This window comes from Nansenia antarctica, assembly GCF_963989245.1.
Source record: "Nansenia antarctica genome assembly, chromosome: 1".
Classification (NCBI taxonomy): domain Eukaryota; kingdom Metazoa; phylum Chordata; class Actinopteri; order Argentiniformes; family Microstomatidae; genus Nansenia; species Nansenia antarctica.
The window spans coordinates 91,012,076-91,034,214 of NC_137674.1; the positions used below are offsets into that span (position 1 = coordinate 91,012,076).

General features: G+C 42.4%; 2 protein-coding genes across 2 annotated transcripts in view; both read right to left on the reverse strand.

Annotated features, from left to right (window-relative positions):
- Positions 1-13,934, reverse strand: part of cc2d2a (coiled-coil and C2 domain containing 2A) — a 44,106-nt gene extending 30,172 nt beyond the window's left edge. Inside the window, exons 1-13 of the mRNA XM_080540021.1 lie at positions 13,850-13,934; positions 13,486-13,612; positions 13,234-13,348; positions 12,748-12,801; positions 12,125-12,202; positions 10,938-11,079; positions 10,755-10,846; positions 10,364-10,465; positions 10,052-10,150; positions 9,721-9,924; positions 5,871-6,030; positions 4,975-5,111; positions 4,686-4,817 (exon numbers count right to left, since the gene is read on the reverse strand). Of these exons, the coding sequence (XP_080396147.1) occupies positions 4,686-4,817; positions 4,975-5,111; positions 5,871-6,030; positions 9,721-9,924; positions 10,052-10,150; positions 10,364-10,465; positions 10,755-10,846; positions 10,938-11,079; positions 12,125-12,202; positions 12,748-12,801; positions 13,234-13,348; positions 13,486-13,499 (1,329 nt within the window). The 5' untranslated portion in view covers positions 13,500-13,612; positions 13,850-13,934. The remainder of the gene's footprint in view (positions 1-4,685; positions 4,818-4,974; positions 5,112-5,870; positions 6,031-9,720; positions 9,925-10,051; positions 10,151-10,363; positions 10,466-10,754; positions 10,847-10,937; positions 11,080-12,124; positions 12,203-12,747; positions 12,802-13,233; positions 13,349-13,485; positions 13,613-13,849) is intronic.
- Positions 13,935-16,792: 2,858 nt separating this feature from the next.
- Positions 16,793-19,772, reverse strand: c1qtnf7 (C1q and TNF related 7; the record flags this gene model as incomplete). Its single annotated transcript, XM_080550501.1, has 2 exons — positions 16,793-17,421; positions 19,541-19,772. 2 exons carry the CDS (start codon positions 19,770-19,772, stop codon positions 16,793-16,795), a joined length of 861 nt encoding a protein of 286 aa, XP_080406627.1.
- Between the last annotated feature and the right edge of the window lie 2,367 nt (positions 19,773-22,139).

The following is a 22,139-nucleotide window of genomic DNA, read 5'->3' on the forward strand; positions in this document are numbered from 1 at the left end:
CTTATTCAATCTCGCCTTTTAAATGTCCATCTTAGTTGTTGCTTTATCTTCTTTGCTCTTTGCTCTTTTTGTGAAGCGCATTGAGTCACATTTTGTGAGAAATGCGCTATACAAATAACATTTGATTTGATTTGACATGATTAAAATATTAAAATTGAAAGATTCCTTCTTACTAATATCATTGTTTAATTTCATAATAATAGCAGTTTTCTCAGGCAAGGTAAAATGTAAATGTCTCCAATGTGGAATTGCAGCAATCTTCAGAATGCAAAAAAGAAATGTCCACGATCATTTCTCTTTCTATAATTTCTAATTAGTTTGTTTGTTTTTTGCTTGGAGGGCCACTCAAAATCATCTTGCGGCCCACATTTGACATGCAGGCCATCAGTTTTAGTGAGGTACATAGTAGGTATATTCAGTTTTAGGGAGGTACATAGTAGGTATATTCAGTGTTAGTGAGGTACATAGTAGGTATATTCAGTGTTAGTGAGGTACATAGTAGGTATATTCAGTGTTAGTGAGGTACATAGTAGGTATATTCAGTGTTAGTGAGGTACATAGTAGGTATATTCAGTGTTAGTGAGGTACATAGCAGGTATATTCAGTGTTAGTGAGGTACATAGTAGGTATATTCAAGTGAAATCCCAAGTTCATGGAACAACAGGAAATGGAGGCACTCTTAATGTTTGCAAAAAGGACAGCAAGACGTCAGCTAACCCCAACCCTCATTTCAGCTGCTTTTTACTTTCGGCCAGGCAGGCCAACAAAAATAAAAAGAGCACACAGCCAATGGCAGAGCATACTTGTTTCCCACTTAGCATGCATAATGTACATATGAGGTAGGCTGCATGTATGTATATGAGGTAGGTTGTAGGTACGTGAGGTAGGTTGTAGGTGTATATGAGGTAGGTTGTAGGTGTGTATATGAGGTAGGTTGTAGGTGTGTATATGAGGTAGGTTGTAGATGTGTATATGAGGTAGGTTGTAGGTGTGTATATGAGGTAGGTTATAGGCAGGGGTGCACATAACTGTTTGGGGCCAGTGCTCAGAGGAGCACCTAGGGATGCTGCTTGGTGCTCCCCGAGCTCGCGAGTCACGACCCGTCCCACAGGATGGATGAAAAAGGGATACATGGATAACTTATATTAGCAAAACGACATTTATTCATAAATGAAGATGAACGAACAAATGATTGTGTGCAAAACAAAATAAACAAATGCAAAATCAAATGACTGCTCTTTAAGCATGAAAGTCTGTCAGACTCCTTTAAACACAATGAAATCAACTGACATCTCTTTAAGCACTGCTCTGTTCTGTAAACACTGAAATCAACTTTTCAACAAAAAGTTACAGCCTAAGCATTTACTTATGCTTAATCATCATCACTGCTCTCTTGACTGCTGTAAGTTATCACTGTCCTCAATTTCAACCATGGTAGAGGATGTTGTAGGGCAGGCCATCACTTTAAATAGCTCGTTATTTTGATTGTGCAACAAATACTTTTTTTTCTTCTTTTTTCTAATAGAATTCCCAACCATATTCCCTGGGTCAGGGGTCTAGGTGCGATAATGAAGCTGTAAAACAAACGTCTGAACGTTTGAAAGCTTCAGAGAAAAGAAACGTGAAGTCCCTTGGTGTTGTTTTTCCTTTTAGCGACGAGTCGTTCGGGACTGAATTTTCACGTGTCGGCGTGATAACCGTGCGATACGCGATACGCGGAATGAAAGTACGAGTTACGATACTTTCCGAATGTTTTCGTGAGGGGAGTCGCCGTGGTCGTCGTGATGGATTACTCGTCGGGCCTTCGGCTGAGGGGACGGCAAATAGTTACTTACTTGGTGGGGCTTGCTTCTTGGACCCAGCTGTTGGTGCGCAAAAGCGCCTTCATGCGGCTGATCTGCCGCGCAGCATGCATTTTGGCGACGCATGCGCACTGGCGCACCAGTTATGTGCACCCCTGGTTATAGGTGTGTATATGAGGTAGGTTGTAGGTGTGTATATGAGGTAGGTTGTAGGTGTGTATATGAGGTAGGTTATAGATGTATATGAGGTAGGTTATAGATGCATATGAGGTAGGTTGTAGGTATGTATATGAGGTAGGTTGTAGGTGTGTATATGAGGTAGGTTATAGATGTATATGAGGTAGGTTGTAGGTGTGTATATGAGGTAGGTTGTAGGTGTGTATATGAGGTAGGTTGTAGGTGTGTATATGAGGTAGGTTGTAGGTGTGTATATGAGGTAGGTTGTAGGTGTGTATATGAGGTAGGTTGTAGGTGTGTATATGAGGTAGGTTGTAGGTGTGTATATGAGGTAGGTTGTAGGTGTGTATATGAGGTAGGTTGTAGGTGTGTATATGAGGTAGGTTGTAGGTGTGTATATGAGGTAGGTTGTAGGTGTGTATATGAGGTAGGTTATAGATGTATATGAGGTAGGTTGTAGGTGTGTATATGAGGTAGGTTGTAGATGTGTATATGAGGTAGGTTGTAGGTATGTATATGAGGTAGGTTATAGGTGTGTATATGAGGTAGGTTGTAGGTGTGTATATGAGGTAGGTTGTAGGTGTGTATATGAGGTAGGTTGTAGGTGTGTATATTAGGTAGGTTGTAGGTGTGTATATTAGGGCTGTAACGGATCACGGATCGGATCGGGTCACGGTTTTTGAGTCACGGATCGGATCATTTTTCGGATCAACACAAAACATTTTTGTTTTTATAAAAACTGCTTTTTCCTTGAATTCTGTAAAAACACCACTTTTACTATGTGACAAAAACCAACAACATTCAAGATGTCAAAACTGGTAATATATATATACATACATATATATACATATATATATAATATATATAACATATTCTACACTCAAACATTACATAATTATACTGAAATACACTCAATTTAAATGATAGGAGAGAGGGAGGAGGCGCCTGGTTGCAGCAGTGAGTCACTGGGCTCTTTAAAGCAGATGAATAAACATGTTTTATGCCACTTTTAACTAAATAATAAAGTGAACCCTTATTTTGAACATGGTATGAAAAAAATGCCTACATTATCAGAAGTTGTCGAGCTACGTTTTTCGTGCCTCCCGTCATAATTGACAGAGAAGCCAAAGTGCTCCCATACATGGGATTTAAATGACGAGGCGAGGGAGGCATTTCGAGTTCTTCTTCGCCGAACAACGTAACGAGCACTCGCCATGATACACCTGGGCCGCGTTCGTAAATTCGCTTTGAGAGCGCCGGAGCGCACACTGGGTCCGACGTCATAAAGCGACCAAGTAATTTGATTGGACAAGAGGCGTTCCTTGAACGCTGATCAGATTCCAGTGCGGATTTACGAACGCAGCCTTGTTGTTGTGGATTCCCAGCTTCACGTGTAGTGAGCAAACAACAGATTATTTTTCTTTCGCATTATCAACCTATCATTGCGCTTTAGAGTAAAACAAAGCACGCAACTGTCGCGTCTATCTTTTCATGGCAACTCTACATTGTGATTTACAAGAGATATTAACTAATATTATTAATATTATTACATTTTGCAATTGATCCGCGGTACACATGCGTTCCGAACCGTGGAGGGCGATCCGAACGGATCACGGAATTTCTGTGATCCGTTACACCCCTAGTGTATATGAGGTAGGTTGTAGGTATGTATATGAGGTAGGTTGTAGGTATGTATATGAGGGCTGTCCCAAACGACTATTTTTCTAACGATTAATCTAGCGATTATTTTTACTGTTCGATAAAAATAAATAAAACAAATAATAATATTATCATGTGTAGGCCCCTTAATTTCCACCTCACTGCTATGTTTAGCCAACTTGAATGCCAACATGGCCATTTAGAAGTCTGTCCATCACCACAACACATAGCTAGCTAGTAGCTACATAGCTAGCTAACGTTACTCTCGCTGCTATGTTATGATTAGCTAAATTGATGCTAACGTAGCATGCGAGCTACATGCTAGATAACGTACAGTAGGTGCGAGCACCACTATGACAATAGGCTACCGTAGCTAGCCAGCTACATAGCTAACGTTACTAACACCAGAAGACAAGACATACAAACTGTGGTGAGCTACATTGCTTGTGTAACATTAGCTAGTAGCTATCCATTTTTCACTCATACACGGCCGGAAAAGTGAACAGAAATACAACGGTGACTTACAGTGGTGCTATCTTGCGGCTGTCTTCACAAAGAGCTCCAGGATGCTTTCGCTTGAGGTGCTCGTTCATTGCAGACTTACTGCTGTGATAGGCCATTTCATTTTTGCTATATTATATTAATATTAATATAAATAATAGAAGAAAAAAAAATCTAAAACAATTTTTAATTTACGACGCACCGACGCACATTACGCAAGTCGACGTATTGATGTAGTCGATTACGTCGACGACGTTGACGAATCGTAACAGCCCTAATATGAGGTAGGTTGTAGGTGTGTATATGAGGTAGGTTGTAGGTGTGTATATGAGGTAGGTTGTAGGTGTGTATATGAGGTAGGTTGTAGGTGTGTATATGAGGTAGGTTGTAGGTGTGTATATGAGGTAGGTTGTAGGTATGTATATGAGGTAGGTTGTAGGTGTGTATATGAGGTAGTTTATAGGTGTGTATATGAGGTAGGTTATAGGTGTGTATATGAGGTAGGTTGTAGGTATGTATATGAGGTATATAGTCTATAACTCTAACCTTCCTGTAGACCGTCTGCAAGACGGGGTCCAGATCCTCCTCCATGTGAAACAGAGGGGGTCTAGTAGAAGACTCTTTGATTGGGTCGGGCAGAGCCATGATCCTGCCGTCGTCTCCAAACCACTTCCTCCCCTTGACACGAGAACAATGAGTCACAAATAAAAGTTAACATCTGTGACATGGATCACTGTGTTATTCTATGGTGCATGTTGTGTTATTATATTCTATGGTGCACTAAAGCTATACTACTGTTGGAGCTGGGACTTGTTGTGTGACCATGTCTTGTTACCTGGTCCTGTTTCAAGACGCGGTTCTCCAAGATGTTCTGGTTGGTCAGCGACACGGGTGGCCTCTCCCCTACATACATTCCCTCCTCCTCCAGATAGCGTGGCTGCTTGTTCTCAGGGAGCTTACTGGAGGCTGGCACTGTAGCAGAAGTCAATACAGAAAGTGTATAGATATGCAGACATACACAGACACTAACTCAACACACATGTGCACACGCATGTTCAAGAAGGTGAGGTAAGTGAATGGCCGTGTTTGGGGTGGTACCTGACTGTCCTTGGGGTTAGGTAGTTCTTCTGGGAATCGCTACGTTGGTGTTCCTCCCTATCTTAGACTGAGGACACAGATCGTGTTCTATTCAGGCTGACTGTCCTTAAGCCTGGTACCAGGCTTTAGTTGGAGCTCAGATGGAAATCTGGGTCCTCAAGCTAAACTTCACATCTATCTATGTGAACCATGCCTGTCCTCATCCAGGTCCCGGGTCTGCAGATAAGGCTGTATTAAGCTCAATTCAGAGTAGACAACCACATAGCCACAAGTATGTGCGGCTCATTAGGACATAATGTATTTACAAGGCTATATGATGTAGTTGGCTCTTATCAAGGTGTGGACAGGTGTGGTTATGCTGTAGGTGTGGTTACCCGCACCATACTGGGTTGGCGACAATGTATTCCTTTCACATCCATCCCAGCACTGTTTTAGCAACTATGATGGATGTGTACAGCTCAGCTTGACACAGCTGGGTTTGGTTGCAGTGTTCCATAGGGTCAGTTGTGGTTGTATTAGAGTACCTGCTGTGACTGACATAACAGGTCTGGTGATGCTTTAACAGGTCTGGCTGTCTAACAAGTCTGCTTGTTGCGAATCTGGTGTGGTTGCTGTACTATATGACCATGGTACCTGTCAGGAAGCTTGGAGTGAAGAGCAGTTGGTTCTCCTGCTGGACACGCCTGCTGTATCCCATGTACTCTGCTCGCTTCACCTCCAGGAAATCCTGTGCTGATTGGTCAATAATGAACAGATCCTCCTCTGCTTCTGTCACCAGAGGAGCGTCTTCATCCTGGCAAGGAGAAGTCACAGAGGTCAAGATGGACCAATTGCATATTTGACTATAATTGTTGGACATATACGGCAGTATATTTTATACAGTATATATTTTATATATATATATATATTTCAGCAAAGATGCTGATCCAAAACTGGCAATATTTAAATGCCATTTTTAATTGACTGATTTATGGCGCTTTTCCACTACCGGGCCGACCCGGGCTTTTTTGCCAGGCTGTGTGTGACGTGCGACGCTGCAGACCGTTGATTGGTAAATGGAAATCGTCATCCCATGTTCATAGACTTCATCGCTAACCGCCATCTTTAAATACCACAACAGATTTCGCTCTCGGAAAATGTCACTTACTGTTTCTGTAATAACTTATTAATATAGATTTTAAAAATTATGATAACCATCTTATTATCTTAGTTTAATGTCATTTCAATGCATCATAGAACTTTTATTTACAACAAGCATAACTTAAAAATCGCTATTATGGCGATGTGCTGTGCGCCTATGCTGTTCCTCAGTCCAGCGCGCTTCATCATCCCCCTTCTAAAACTGCCATCTCCCCTTTTCATCCCTTATGTCATTTTATCAATGAACATGGTATTACTGTTATTTCAACATTTAAGCCTCTTTCACACATAGTTCCCTGTAACTTCAATGGAATCCCAAGCTGTGCCGTCCAGGCATTTTCGCCGTTCACCCGTTCAGAACTGAAAGCGGCAAGTAACAGGCACGTAACATCCATATGCTGTATATATAAAGAAATATATTTGACTACCAGCAAGACACAGGAGCACATTTATTCCATATAGTGGCATTAATTGTGGTTGCGCCAACTGACTTACCGGTTGCGCCACCTGACTTTTGCCACTGATTTCAAATTAAACAGGCTTCTACTTGGACACCTGCATTAGCTTTGACCTATGCTAGCAATATCATACAAATCATTTTAAAACAGAATAGTAGGTTTATGATAAAATAACATTTTCCTAGTTTTACATTGGTTGTACCACCTGACATGGAAATTATACCCTCCTACCTCTGAGGTGAAACTATCTATTTTTATCAATATTTGAGAGCGCTCTACAAATCTTTTCACTCAGCCACAGATGTCAGACAGGGTCCTCTGGATGATGAAACATTTGGCTGATGCAATAGACTCTTGATTTCAAAATGAAAGTCCTATGTTTACGGTTGTGCCACCCTGACATTTGAGAAAAAAAAATATGGGACAAAAGTTCCTCAATTATCTCAATAGCTTTAAAACTATTGTTATTTGTAAACGTGTGTTTATTTGAAAGGTTTCAAACATAAAATCATGCCACAGTATTTTATATTGAATATATTATTATTAAAATACCACTTTTAACAGTGTTCTTAATCTGTTCCTTTGTTGAGACGGTTGCGCCACCTGACATTTTGGGGGTTTGAGATGCTAAAACACAAAGTAATCCATATTATTAGAATGTACTGACAATACATTCAAACTAAACATGTTGTATAGAATAAAATCATATATGATTTGAATTGATCAATCTATTTTTAAATGGAAATAATATATGTGACACAAAAATATGCACGTCACGTCATTGACCCATCTATAACAAACGCGGAGATTGTATGAGCCCCGCGTCAGTCCAATGAGAGCGTCAAGCACAGCCTTTCCGTAGAAATACATCGCTCCCTGTCTAACGTTATATATCTAACGTTACATGTTTTAAGGCTGATCTGTGCATGATTGACAATGACAATTCCTTATTACCAGTGGAAAGGGGGAAGGCTAAAACACTTTGAATGGGCCGCCACGAATGAATTTTCTCCGCCACTAATTGATTCAGTTATTATGACCGGCGAACAGAAAAAAAGCAGGTTGAAGCTAGATTTAGGCCGCTTCCAGAACTACATTTCGTTACGATTTACAGTGTAGTAAGTTACAATATGTTACAATGTTGCAATTAACCTCGTCGTTTGTGTTCGCACTGCAATCGAGACTGAATCGCTCTCAACAGGAGTGCGAGGCGACGCGCTTGCAAAACAGTTTTGTGATTGGTCCGAATTTCGCGGGACATTTGGATTTCAGGAAATCACTCTCCTCTCTCTCTCTCTTCGCCGGTGCCTTTAATCCCGTATCCTAATCGAAAATGCAACATCATCAGCGACGACTGTGGGTTATTGCATTTACTGCTGTTCCCTGGTTATATATAGTATTTTAATGAACATTCGTAATGTAGTCTCTGATGTTCATGGTCAACTAAATCAGCCTATTTTGTGAAACAAATAATGTTCCCGCTAATGGGTTAACCGAGCAGCCTCGCACCTAACGCTAGCTTCGAACTATTCATAGCATTAACGTTGGTAAATGTCATAAACGACACAGTATTGGCAGGGAGAAATAAGGGGAGTCGAGTTTTTATTGACAACGGATTTACATGCTGGAAAAACATGCAGCTAAAATTCAGGGAACATTTGGACAATAAGGGACACAAGGTGTGGTCGCATGGTCTAATTACAGGGCAAAATGCGCGGGGCAAAAATAATCCATTGCCTCTAAAATCATCACGAACAGAACGGCGGAGGTACAGGTAAAGAGGGCTCATGTCGCTGTCATCAAAGGTAACAATTGGTTTTCTTTAACTCAGCTGATGCATTACCTTGCTGTTGGTTGTTTACCGAATCTGTCACACTGTGATTTTACTTGTGTAAACAGTTAATGAGTAACGTTAGCCGGTTTTGTGCGTGTACTCTCATGTAGGCCTACTTCGTATTGATGAGCTGATGATCTTTCATTGTGTGTGTGTGTGTGTATGTATGAATGTGACTGTCAGTCACAAGTTTATATTCTATGGATGTTGTTCAGTGCTGTATGTGCGTTCCCGGTTCCATGTGTACTCTACTCTTGTGTACTTAATATTCGATGAGCTGATTATCTCTCGTGTACTTCATATTCGATGAGCTGATGATCTTTCTGTGTGTGTCAGTGTCTTGGGTCTCTGTCAGACACATGAAGGCTATATTATACGGTAACCGATGTTCAGTGCTGTTCCGCATGTTCTGCTGCAGCTGTAGGATATCTTGATATTTGATCACCTTCTATATAAAATCACCTGCTCGGCTTTAATGACTTAACCTCTATTTTTGTTGCCACCCTCTAGTTTTTGGCGAAATTACGTCTTTGTTTTGAGCGGCAGTGTGCGTTTCATGCGCGTGCACGCGAAAAAAATGCGCGCGGCGCTATGCGCGCGAAAACTCACCACCCCGCCACTAATGTAAAAAATCCTGGAGGAAACACTGGTGTAGTTGACTAATGCCTACAATGCCAATGTTTCTGAAACATGCGGCCCGGATACAAATGCGGCCCGGGTCGGCCCAGTAGTGGAAAAGCGCCATTAGAGGAGGGGCCCATCTTATGATCATTCATATACAGTCATTCAGAAATGACATGGCAGAAACACTTATTCGATATTAATAAGTTCATACTTTACGGTATCTGTTCTTGGCTTCAATCAGGCTAGTTTTCAGGCCATTGTATAATTCAATCGATTGAATTGAAATTCAATTAATGAATTGTCCTTGTTTTTTCTGTGAGATTTTTCACATTAACCCTCGAATTGAATTTATTTGAATTCAAATATACCTGACCCCAACCCTGCTGGTCTAGTAATCTTAAAAAAGTATTTATGCCAATTATTTTACCCGCTCCTCTGCCTCTTCCTCGCCGTCCTGCTCTCTGTCAATTTCAGTGGCCTCTTCCTCGTCTCCACCCTCCTCTTTCCTCTGGACTTTTCTCCTTGACTTTCTCTTTTTCTGACCTTTGTCAGTCTCTTCCTGGAGGTCGGGATCAAAGTTGAAAGTGAAGAAATTGTAGGCCTCCTCAGCTGTAGGTAGACCTGTCTCTCCCTGTGAAACATCTGTGGGATTAGAACATTATAATTCTACATTATGGCCCATGGCCATGTATAATATGGGTCATCCATTAGATGGCAACAACAAGAATCAACCAACACAGAGCAGTTTGGATTCTCACTTTACTCTCCAGTCTCACACGTCGGAATGACTCTTGGAACTTGACCCTGGGGCTGAGGGGCTGGAGATCAATGTCCCTCCCTGCCCTGTCGGTCTCAGCCTGGAAAACAACTGCACATCATGGCAAGCATGGACAGATGACCCGTTTTACAGCACAGTACATGACTCATGAATTCCCAAGGACTAAAGCAATGGAGTGTAATGCAGAGGTGTGTAGTAGACTATGATGTCCTGCAGAGATGTGTGTTGTGGACTATGCACACAGACATTGAAGGGAATGTAGGGTGTGGCGGCCCAGGGAGTAAGCCCTTACCTCTCTGTCAAACCTGGTGAGAGTGTCTGGGTCTCGGAGGCCCTGCAGCCGACTGGCCGGCGCCTGGGAGACCTCCTGCTGCAGAAGGCTCTCAGCTTTGGACTGGTGAAAATGAGACACAATCCATTTTTAAGGGACATTTCTTAAACCTATCTTTAACCACCCATATCACGTCTTCAGTTAGGATACTTTACCTAGAAGCATAGGCATCAGATACAAGAGTATGGTACAGAAATGTTTTTGTTTTTTTAATCAAATGAGGCAAGTTCATGACATTTCATAGAGAGATTCGTCTCAACACTTTTGAGGAGGACACTTTTTTGCCAAATGAACCTTTATGCATAGGAAACACTAAAATGAAAGATGGGTAGAAGGAAGTGGGAGAGTTTACCCTGGCTGCCTTCAGCTTGTCTCTCATTCTCTGTCTCACAGAGCTTTCAGAGTGGCTGGAGCTGGGCGTGCGCTGGGGCAGGGGGGGCAGTCCTGCAAGGCAAAGTCCTTATGAGACAACAGGAACACTGGGAGGCAGAGAGGGAGAGCGTCAAGTGAAAAGAGGAGGTGAAGACAGTCTCACCTCTCTGGGAGACAGTGGATGGTCTGGACACCCCTGGTTCCTCATCATAATCATCATCATCATCATCATCTTCAGGACTGACGTGCTGAGCGGCAGAGATCTCCACTACTGTCTCGTCTGCTGCAGACACGTCCTCCAGCAGCTTAGAGAGGGCAAGGACCAAAGGAATGGAACAACAACAAACATGTCATGTCAGTGATGGAGAGAAAGACAGAAGCCTGACTAGGGAATCACATTTCTGTTCTTTTTGCTTTCAACTAACCGACCCACATTCACCAGTTGTTACACACTTAAAAGAAAAACAAGTAAAAGAGGAGCTGCTCTGCCCCAAGTATTTCGTTACATTGTATACCTGTTTGCATATATTAATAATATATAATGATATACAATACATAATATATAATGATAATTAAACTTGAAACAAAAAATGCAAATGCATGCGCTGGTAGGCGGGTGGGTAGTCAGCTGGCTTTAGGATCATGTGGAGGCACTCTGCTGTCTGGTTACCTCAGTGTTGACTACTGTCTGTTTACCTGGGTGTTGACTACTGTTTGTTTACCTCAGTGCTGAAGCTAAGATGACATCTTGCCCCACCCAGTCTTTCATAATATCTTACTGAATTCAAAGACTTTTCTGCATGTCTGGGCTAATCATTTGTTGCGAGGGGAGAGAAACATATCGGCAAACATTTTAACATTTTACCAATCCAGGAGGCTCGGCAAACATTGCAACGTTGTATCATGGGGCAGCTGGTAAGAGCTCCTCAAACTTTCCAGCTTGTAAATTATTATACACTGACAGGCCACATCCACAACAGAAAAGCTAACAAACTCGCTAGCTAAGACAGACGTATTAATGTATTTTAAGACGTTATATCTGCAAATTTGTCTCATAAAAAGGCAGACAGGCAGTACATGCAAGAAGAATGAGAGAGAGAAAGTTGAATGAGGTCGGCAAACTGTTAAAAATGATGTCGAAATTAGAATTGCACAACATGCACAGAAGGTCAAATCTTTGATCAAACCTATGTTTTCTCTAACCACAAAAATACAAATCAGCCTATGTAATTACACAAAATGTATTAACGGTTACCGGTAGTTAACATCTCAAAGTCTTGACACTAGTATTAAGGATCACACTGACAAAGGGATATGAATTTGGCTAATAATCAGCATAGAGACCAGTACCTGTTTCCTTCTACTCAGTCTGTTGGACCTCAGGGTGCGTTTCAGTCTCTCTCCTGGCTCTTCCTCACCAGTCAGCTCCTAATGCAAAACAAACACACACGTTTGAATCAAATACACAACCTTGTATATGAACAGTCAATAAAAGCCCCCCACACACACATATCGTCTTCTATTCAATTTGGTTTTGGTTGACTGTGGATGTATTCACATATTTCGGCACTTTTAAACTTAATATGGAGCTCTTTGTAGCTCTTTGCACGCTGTGGCAGGTAGAAAGTAAGTGCCAGAAGAAACAGTGCAAGGATATGAGAAGGAGATAGAACAGAAGGTGATAGGAGAGAAGGCAATAGGAGAGAAGAAGACAGGACAGAAGGCGATAGGACAGAAGAACAAGGAGAGGAGAGACGTTCATAAACTATCATACAGCACAGAGCCTAATCACTCTACAAAGGAAAGAGGAGCAGTCTGCACATGTCTCTGACTTGGTGCAGCACAGGGGACTGGAGTCAGCAACAGTACAGCTTAGAGGGAGCAGAGAGAGCGGCTATGGCACACAAGACAATGACAGGCTAGGGCTAGGCTATAGTACAGCGTAGAGGGAGGCTATGGAGAAAAACACCAACCTCCATGATTTGTCCTCTATCCTTACTCAGCTCCTTGTCTTTGGGGACCAGAGCCTACCAGGTAGATCACAGCACTTAGACACAGAGCGCAGCAGTGTATAAGTATGTTAGTATTGGGCTTGGAGTGTGTGTGTGTGTGTGTGTGTGTGTGTGTGTGTGTGTGTGTGTGTGTGTGTGTGTGTGTGTGTGTGTGTCTGCGAGTGTGTGTGTGTTAAGTGAACCTCTTTTATGTTGTTGAGTCTTGTCAAGTCTTGTCAAGGCATAGACTTCCTCTGTCTTCCTCTCCCTCTGTTGCCCCATAGTTTACATGTCCATGTGTGTGACTCTACAGTGATAGTGCATCAATCATCACTTCAGAAATGGCAACAATGGCTCTCATCAGCCTTCCGTTCCACAATGTGCAATTGTGTGAGGCACTCTAAATTCTCTCTGTAAAGAAATCAATGAAACTGCCGTTCTAAGATGAAATATGTATTTAGACTTTACCTGGGTGTCCACATCATCTGTGACTTTGGCCTGCAGGGACTCTTGCAACGCCCGTCCTTTCTTTCGCAGTTTTTCCCGAAGATCGCGTTTTATTCGCAGCTTTTCCCGAACCCCGCTACAAACAGAGGTGGTAACAATTGAAACAAACGTCTACTCTAGAAGAAAACATGAACGAAACACACCACTGACATGAATGTAAAGGCCAAGTTAACCTTTAAAACATGTAGTCGAACAATTGGACAAATACTGTACCTTGAAGAGGCCATAGTCAGTGATCAATGTGACTTCAAACGCTTTGTTGTTTGGTTGTATCAGTAAGTATCCATGATGAACACGCTCTGTCCGTCCGAGCGTTCACTCAGCAATGATACATTGTAGCCTAATAGATAATGGAACACATAATAAACACTAATGCATCCCCTTGGAAAAGGTGAACAGACAAAACCTGACGTTAGAGCAAAAGCTTTTGACATTGGACATTTTATTTATTTTTTGTGTTTTTTTTAAAACACAGTAGTTAAAGTATATCATAAAAACACAGTATTAAACCGTACACATGAAAATGTTAGGTTTGTATATTGTTCCAAACATAACAACTGCGGTGGCTATTACATACCGGAAAGCATTGGACAATTTAAAATGTGATTAATATCTCCCTGTCTGTCAGCAACGGGACCATGCAACAGATGTACCGCTATCGCTGCTGCTTAGTAACGAGATCAACTACCCCTCGGTCAACCTTGAAAAGCGCATTAGTGTATCCTAACGGTGTCATGTTCCCGCCCAGACAATGTCGGCTTTTCCATTCGGCCAAAGGTTTGTCAATCATCAGGCAATGGTGGCGTTACAACATTCTACGGTGTCCGGGATGCCTAGCCTCCGTTGTCGAATACTGTGAGCTTTATCTCAAATAGTTTTTGCCCATCCCTTTCTGGCTTTACTACGCGAGTGATTATTGGATATCCATACGATATCCAATACGGGACATGTATGGCTATCTTACATGGTTCAGACTGTTGTGTAGACTGCAATACTTAGTGAAAGTTATTTAAAAAAAAATCCTTATCAGGTCTAGGCAGGCCTTCACCAGAGACACCATGAAAGACAAATACATGTTTATTTATCAGAATCAGAATTGCTTTTGTTACATCGACATACAGATACAAGGAGTACAATTCTTGGGTACAGGTTCAAATTGGCACTGGCATTCCAGTAATGTTAATGTTTAATGTTATTATGATTGTGTACCATTATATCAGACCCTCAAGACTAGTGCACATTCTTTTTTTGGTGAGCCACAGGTTTAGCTGCCATTGGTTAACTATCACTGCACCTCACCTGTAAGTAAGTAAGTAAGTAAGTAAGTAAAGCTTTATTTATATAGCGCCTTTCGTACATGAAAGGCAACTCAAAGCGCTTGAAATACATGTGTTTTGGAATATTACATTTCTCAGTCTCTCAGACATAAATGTTAGAATATGGCCAGCTCTCACACACAGAGTGAGCCACATGTACAGATGTAACCTACCAAGCATGTCAGGAGAGTCAAACTGCAACGGTAGTCTGGTGAGTTGTCAATGGGTTAAAATATAATACTCACTCGTATTGTTTTAATAATATTCCAATCTTGTAGTGTTATGTTCGAGATTTTTGGCAAATCAATTTGGCAAGGGCTCACGTTCCCACCAGTTTCGATCCAAAAAAGGCTTTAACTCTGCATAGTTCAAAGTAACACTCTCCAGAAACAAGCAGAAACAACTCTCTTTCTCATTCTCTTTTATTATTTTATTTTCTTACATCACATTTTACTTTGTGTTTTGCAATAGTATGTCCCCAAAGCCTCACTGATTAGTATCAGCAGACACACACACACCACATTGAGGGTACCATTTCCATGTTTATATGCAAACAGCTCCATACTAATCTGTAGGTTTTGAATAGATAATAAAGTAGCAGGAATAATAAATAGCAGGAAACAAATTGGAACTGACCTCACAATGGAACTGACAGGTTGTGACAAAATAGCACCAGTCTCTTCATGAAACACAATGAATGTTTTCAAATGACTTGGAAGATAATAGGTACATTTATTTACAAAAAACTACATTTATGTACATTACAGATTGCCCACTGTGAAATACAGTGCCTTGTGTAAGTAATGGCTGTATTTATGTATACATATTGGTTTCACCATTCAGAAATCTTTTTGAATGGTGAGATAACACTATGTGATGGGACAATTGACTTGACAAGTGTTTCTGTGTTCCGTCACATCATTTGTGCAGGCATAACAGTGCTGTCAATGTCTAGTATTGACTTTGGAGTCTGCTATTGGTATCTGTCTGCTATTGGTATCTGTCAACAAGAGGACCAAAGAGACATCAACGAAAATCAGGGAAGCTATGAGGCTGAAATATCAGAAAAAAACAATCAGAGCATAGGTCTGGAAAAAGGTCTTGTGGACAGATAAGATACAGTACATATTACCATCTACCAGAGTCATTGCAAGTGGAAAGTTATCTTAACTTGTCTTAATTGATAACGTAGCTGCTGATAGCAGCAGCAGAATGTATTCTGCAGTGTACAAAAACATCTTGTCTGCTCGACTGCAAACAAATGTCTTCAAATTCATTGGATCATGCTTCATCATACAGTCAGACAAGGACCTCAAACATGCTGCTATAGCAACTACGTGGAAGTGGGAGTAGGTGGAAAGGTTTTGACTGGCCAAGTCAATGTTCTGATTTAAATCCAATTTAACATTCATTTCTGATAAGATTTTAGGCAATTAAACACCTCAAAATAAACATCTGATGGCTGCAGTACAGGGCTGGCAGAGCATCACCAGAGAAGATACCCAGCATCTGGTGGGGCCAATGGATCACAAACTTAAGACATTTATTGCATGCAAAGGATTGTCCACCAAATACTAAACATGAGTGCTTCATTTGGACTTTATATGAATCTACTTACTTCGGTGCCCTGAAATAGGGTGACTATGTATAAAAACGTTTGTGAAACTAATATTACACAAATACCATAAAATAAAAGCTGAGAACCTCTACTTCAACCTCATAGTAATTGTTTGATTTCATATCCATATGTAAATGTAAAATTGTTTTCTTACCTTGAACATATAGAATTCGATGGTTTTATCTCTTTTTTTTAAAATAAAATAATTCCTTTGCCTCTTATATTTAGTTATTATATTCTATGTTATTAGGTTAGGTTATTACTAGATTATTTATTAAATGTATTTATGCACCCTAGGTGGAGCCCCCCCAGCAAAAGTATCTCACACGATTGTGCTTGTATAACCGGAGTGACAAATAAACATCTTGAATCTTGAGAGCCAAAATAAGAAAAAATGCTTCACTGTCCCATTACATACACAGGGTTCTGTATATACATATACATATACATATACATATAAATGGTATTTAATCTTTACAAATATATATTATTGTCAAATATAAACACACACACACACACACACACACACACACACACACATACAGTATAGTGTAGAGGCTGAAGATGTCTTGAGAGTGGTAAGGAGCTATGCATAGTCCTCTGCAAGTGAGTCCAGGTAGTTTGTGTCTGCATAGAGCAGAAACCCAGAGAACAAGCTGTCCGCCCACCCTGGGTCAGCAAACAAACCATTTTGGTCTTTGAAGAAGATCTCCAGCCACACCTCGTCCTCTGGGTTCAGGGACATCACTGTGGACCCAGATGCCACATCATGGTTTCCTGTGTTTGCGTCAAAGGTTTTGATGCGATATACGCCGTTCTGCACCAACCCGATGGCCAGGTGCTTGTTGGCCAGTGTAATGTCATAGGAGAAGTAGTAGATGCCCGGGTATGCACAGACGAACTTGCCTGTCTGTGTGTTGTAATGGTCGCCCTCGTTGAAGAGGACCTTATTGAACTTGATCGGCACCTTCTCCGCGGGATAGCTACTGGTGATCCCCACGGAGAAGGCTGATTTGGGGACCAGACTGCCACACCTGCAGATGCCTGCCGTCCCCCGCAGCCCTCGCTGGCCCATGTCCCCTTTCTCCCCGTGGGGCCCGGGTCGTCCAGACGGGCCCAGGACTCCACCCTCTCCCCCAGGACCTCTCTTCCCCCTGGGGCCGCGGTCACCCCGCGCACCAGGCTTACCAGTCGGGCCAACCCTCCCCTTTAACCCTGAAACAGAGCGAGATCTCATATAAGGGTGTGTGATTACCTCCAACTCTAGTTTCACCATCGATGCAGGTAACCGTTATTACAGGGTATCACTTTTCGCCTGAATTGTTAACCTATTTGTCACAAGTACGAATTTTCCCTGTGCGCATGAAACCCTATCATTTAAGGATTAGTGAACAGGAACACAATGCCTTTAGACAGTCATGATTTCATTATGTTACCTTTGGAGCCCAGCCATAAATACTGTTTGACAGGGCTCCACTTGCTACATCACAATGTAGTGGAGCTTGTGAGGGTGGCTGTACTGTAATTATCCCCCCGAAGCAGCACAAGCCATATAGCGTTCCTGGGGTGAGGACTGAATGGAAAGAATGCCTGTGCATTCAGGTTACAACCTGACTTTAAAATAGATTTAATGAAACAAATAAATCGCTCATCGACACAAAATGCCCCAACATATTTTAAGAGTGTGAACATAGGGGGTGAATACTTATTGCATAAAGGCATTTCAGCTTTTCATTCAACATTCAACAAGTTATTATGACATTATGGGGTATTTGGTGTAATTAATTAATTAATTTTGCCATTTAGCAGACGCCTTTATCCAAAGCAACTTACAATTACGAATTACAGGGACATTCCCCCTGGAGTAACTGAGGGCTAAGTGCCTTACCCAAGGGCACACTAGTAGTGGTGTGGCTTCAGGCGGGATTTGAACTCACAACCTTCCGATCCCAAGTCCAACTCACTATCCACTAGACCACCACTACCCCCCAATGGTGTAGATGTGACCCAAACAGTGACCCAAACAAATCTATTCCATTTAAGTCAGATTTGTAACACAAGAAAAGCTATGCCATGTTTCACTTGGACGACACTAACATCGACAACGATGGCAGGCAACGATGTCCCTTTGTTCTCCCAAATATTTCACTGTTCAGGCTCGACAGCAAGTTCATATCAAACAGCGCCGGCTCTTTCATCTCAGGCAGCTGAAGAAGTTCAGCCTGGGGTCAGATCCTACTGACCTTCTACAGGGGCACAACTGAGAGCATCCTGACTAGGTGCATCACTGACTGGCATGGAAACTGTACTGCCCTCAACCACAAAGCACTGCAGAGGGTGGTGCGGACAGCCGAGAGCATTACTAGATGTGAGCTTCCCTCCATCCAAGGAATATACGACAAACGATATGTCAGCAAAGCCCAGAGGATTATCAAAGACCCCAGCTGCTGCCGCACAAGGGCCAAAACCCGGAGGCTAAACAAAAGCTATCAGGCTTATGAACAAGCCTACTAAGGACTAGTGACTATTTACCCTTAAGAACACTCCACGCACACTATAGTGTGTAATATAGGCAGTATACCTAAGTGCAATACTCATGTTATTTCTATTATTTCTTTTATTATATTGCTCAATTGTCTCCTGTCTATTGCCATCTTTTTTCTCTTGTTACTGCAATGTCAAGGAACTGAAGCCTAAGATTTTTACCCTCTTATACTTATAATGGGATAATGGGATAATGGGATGTAACAATAAACTTGATTCTGTTCGTGGATGCTTTTCCCCATATGAAATGTATCTTTCTGAATGATTCCAAAACAGGAGAGGCCAGGCCAAAGATCAATGAACCCCCCACAAAAGTACGTCTGGGTTAACTTGGATACATACTGTACTGTAGCAAAAAAACAGATACAGTTTTGATTTTAACCACACTTCACATAACTTTAGCTGTCTCATGGCCTCCTGCGTGAAATATGACTACTTATCACTGACAAACTGTTGTTTGACTATGATTGATAAACACCATTACAGAGATCACTGGAGGGGCCCATTTGTCTTATACATCAATCACTTTAGCCTCTTTATGTCTCTTTATGAACAAAACCATCTATAAGCGTAGGCTGCACGTTGAAAATACCCAAGATACAAACATCCACTCAAAGAATGGGTGCTTAATGATTCAAATCAAATTTGGTGACGTGAATATGCATGCTTGATTCTAATACAATTGTCACCAATCTGCAGTCAATGTCTGAGTGCATGTTTGTGGATGTTGGTGGACATGTTATACATTTATTGTATGAGGTGTTATAAAGTGATTATATATGGTCTGCACCTGCTTCGCCCTTCACTCCTCCCTCGCCCTTCCTGCCATCTCTCCCGTCTCTCCCCGGGACCCCTACGTGTCCGTCTGCCCCCGGGGATCCATTGGGCCCTGGCTTGCCTGGTGTCCCTGGCAACCCCGGAACACTGCAGATCAAACGAGGCGGAGCTCCTTTCACCTTGGCCTCCGTCAACTGACCAATGACACATTGGCACAGACAGACCACGCCCATCCACACCCACATCCTCAGATCTGAAGAGAAAGAGAGACAGCAAACTGATGTTGAATTTCCAAATTGGTTACATTTGGTTAGGATTAGGGTTAGGGCTAAGGTTAAGGTTAGGGTTAGGGTTAAGTGTAGTCAGGCTGTCAGTGGGAGACTGGTCAGAGAGCTCCCTTTAGTCTCTCCCCAGAGTGATAGATCTGTCAGATCACACTCTGAAGATTATTTTTTTAAATGTTTTATTTTATTTTATTTATTGAAGATGTCCTCCATGATGTGTGTGAAACCCCCGCCCCCCTAAAAAAATATGTTTTACAACTAGAACGTTTTATAATAATAATAATAATAATAATAATAACTTGAATTTATATAGCGCCTTTCAGGGGACCCAAGGTTGCTTTACAGAGATACAGGAAAATAACAAAAACAGTCAGACAAACAGTCAGACAAACAAGAACAACAACAGAACTAGGGGCCGAAGGCCTTGGCGAACAGGTGGACTTGAGGGCCGTTTTAAAGGCGTCCAGGGTGGGGATGTTGCGGATCACCGCAGGGAGAGAGTTCCAGAGGGTGGGGCTGCCACACTAAAAGGTTCGCAGGGGGTGGAAAGCAGGCCTGAGTCTGAAAACTGCAGGTTCCGAGGAGGAGCATGTGGGCGGAGGAGGTCGGATAAGTACTGGGGGGCACAGGCATGAAGGGACTTGTAACTGAGGAGAAGGATATTGTAGGAGGTGCGGGACTTGATTGGAAGCCAGTGGAGGTGGATGAGGGTGGGGGTGATCTGCTGCCACGGCTTTGTTTGTGTGAGAACCCTGAGAACAGGACACCATTGCAGTAGTCCAGGCGGGAGGTGGCAAATGCATGCACCAGGGTTTCAGCAATAGACTCTGAGAGTGACGGTCAGAGTCCTGCAATGTTCCTTAGGTGGAAGAAGGCGGATTTGGTGATGGACTTGGGATTGGAAGGAGAGGGTGGAGTCAAGGATGACACAGCCGTCAACCTCGAGTATGAAGTCACCAACCTTCCGGAGCAGCACCTTGGGTGCCACAACCATGAGTTCTGTTTTCTTACTGTTAAGTTTGAGAAAATGTTATGACATCCAAGTTTTTATTTCGTGCAGGCAGTTGACATGGGACTGAGGGGGGAGCTGGGAGGATGTAGTAGTGCTGAGATAGATTTGGGTATCATCAGCTTAGCAGTGGAAGTTGAGGCCGTGAAGACGGATGATCTGGCCGAGGGGGAGCATAGATGGTGAACAGGAGGGGTCCAAGCACAGAGCCTTGAGGCACACCATGATTTACTGGGGCTGGGGGGGAACTCGAGCCATTTATGGTAACAAACTGTTCACTGTTGGAGAGGTAGGATTGGAACCAGGAGAGGGCTGTGCCGGTGACACCTAGGAGGTCAGATAGGCGGTTGAGGAGGATGGTGTGGGAGACAGTGTCAAAAGCTGCAGAGAGGTCCAGGAGGACGAGGATGCTGATGCGGCCAGAGTCAGCAGCGATGAGGAGATTGTTGATTATCTTGATGAGGGCGGTCTCCGTGCTGTGGTGTAATCTGAAGCTGGATTGGAGGGGCTCATAGAGCTCATGATTGGACATGTGTTGATGGAGTTGGCCGGCGGCTACTTTTTCCAGAGTTTTACTGAGGAAAGGAAGGTTGGAGATCGGCCGGAGGTTGTGAAGGTCATCAGGGTCCAGACTAGGCTTTTTGAGAATGGGGGTAAATGAGGCAGTTATGAAACTTGTGGGGACTATATCAGATACCAGAGAGGCGTTAATAATGTCGGGTAATGTAGGGTATGGTGGAATAATATGCCTGATAAGACATTTTATTTATTGATAAGAATATTATTTATCTGACTGAATTCACAAGAGTCAATAGACAGTCTGAGTGAAATCAACACACTAACGACCCCAGGCAATAGGAACTGATTTCCTTTATATCCTATACAATGAAATTGTATTTGGCTGTGGCCAGACAATAGACACATCTAAATGATTACAAAGACCTAATTGCTATCTTTTCTCTTAAACCTGCATCTAGAGAGACTGAGCAATCTAGAGCATTTCTCGTTTTTTGTGTTTCCCCAGGCCCAGTGCTCTAGGACCAGACTAAACCAGTTTGTGGCCTTTGTGTCCCTTTTCCACCTTTTGTGTCTCTAGTGTCTCTAGGAGAAAGTGGGGGTCGATTCCCCCCTAACCTCTTCTCAATCTGCATCACAGCCAGCCCTCCTCATACAGGAAATGCCTGTGATTGGCCTGTACCTTACCTGAGGGCATGACTGTTACCTATGTATAAATATCCCTGCCTTCCCTGTGTCTTGACTTTTCGTGAGAACCTTTTCACTGTTAGGCTTGTTCTGACATGCTTGTAAAACTGTTCTCC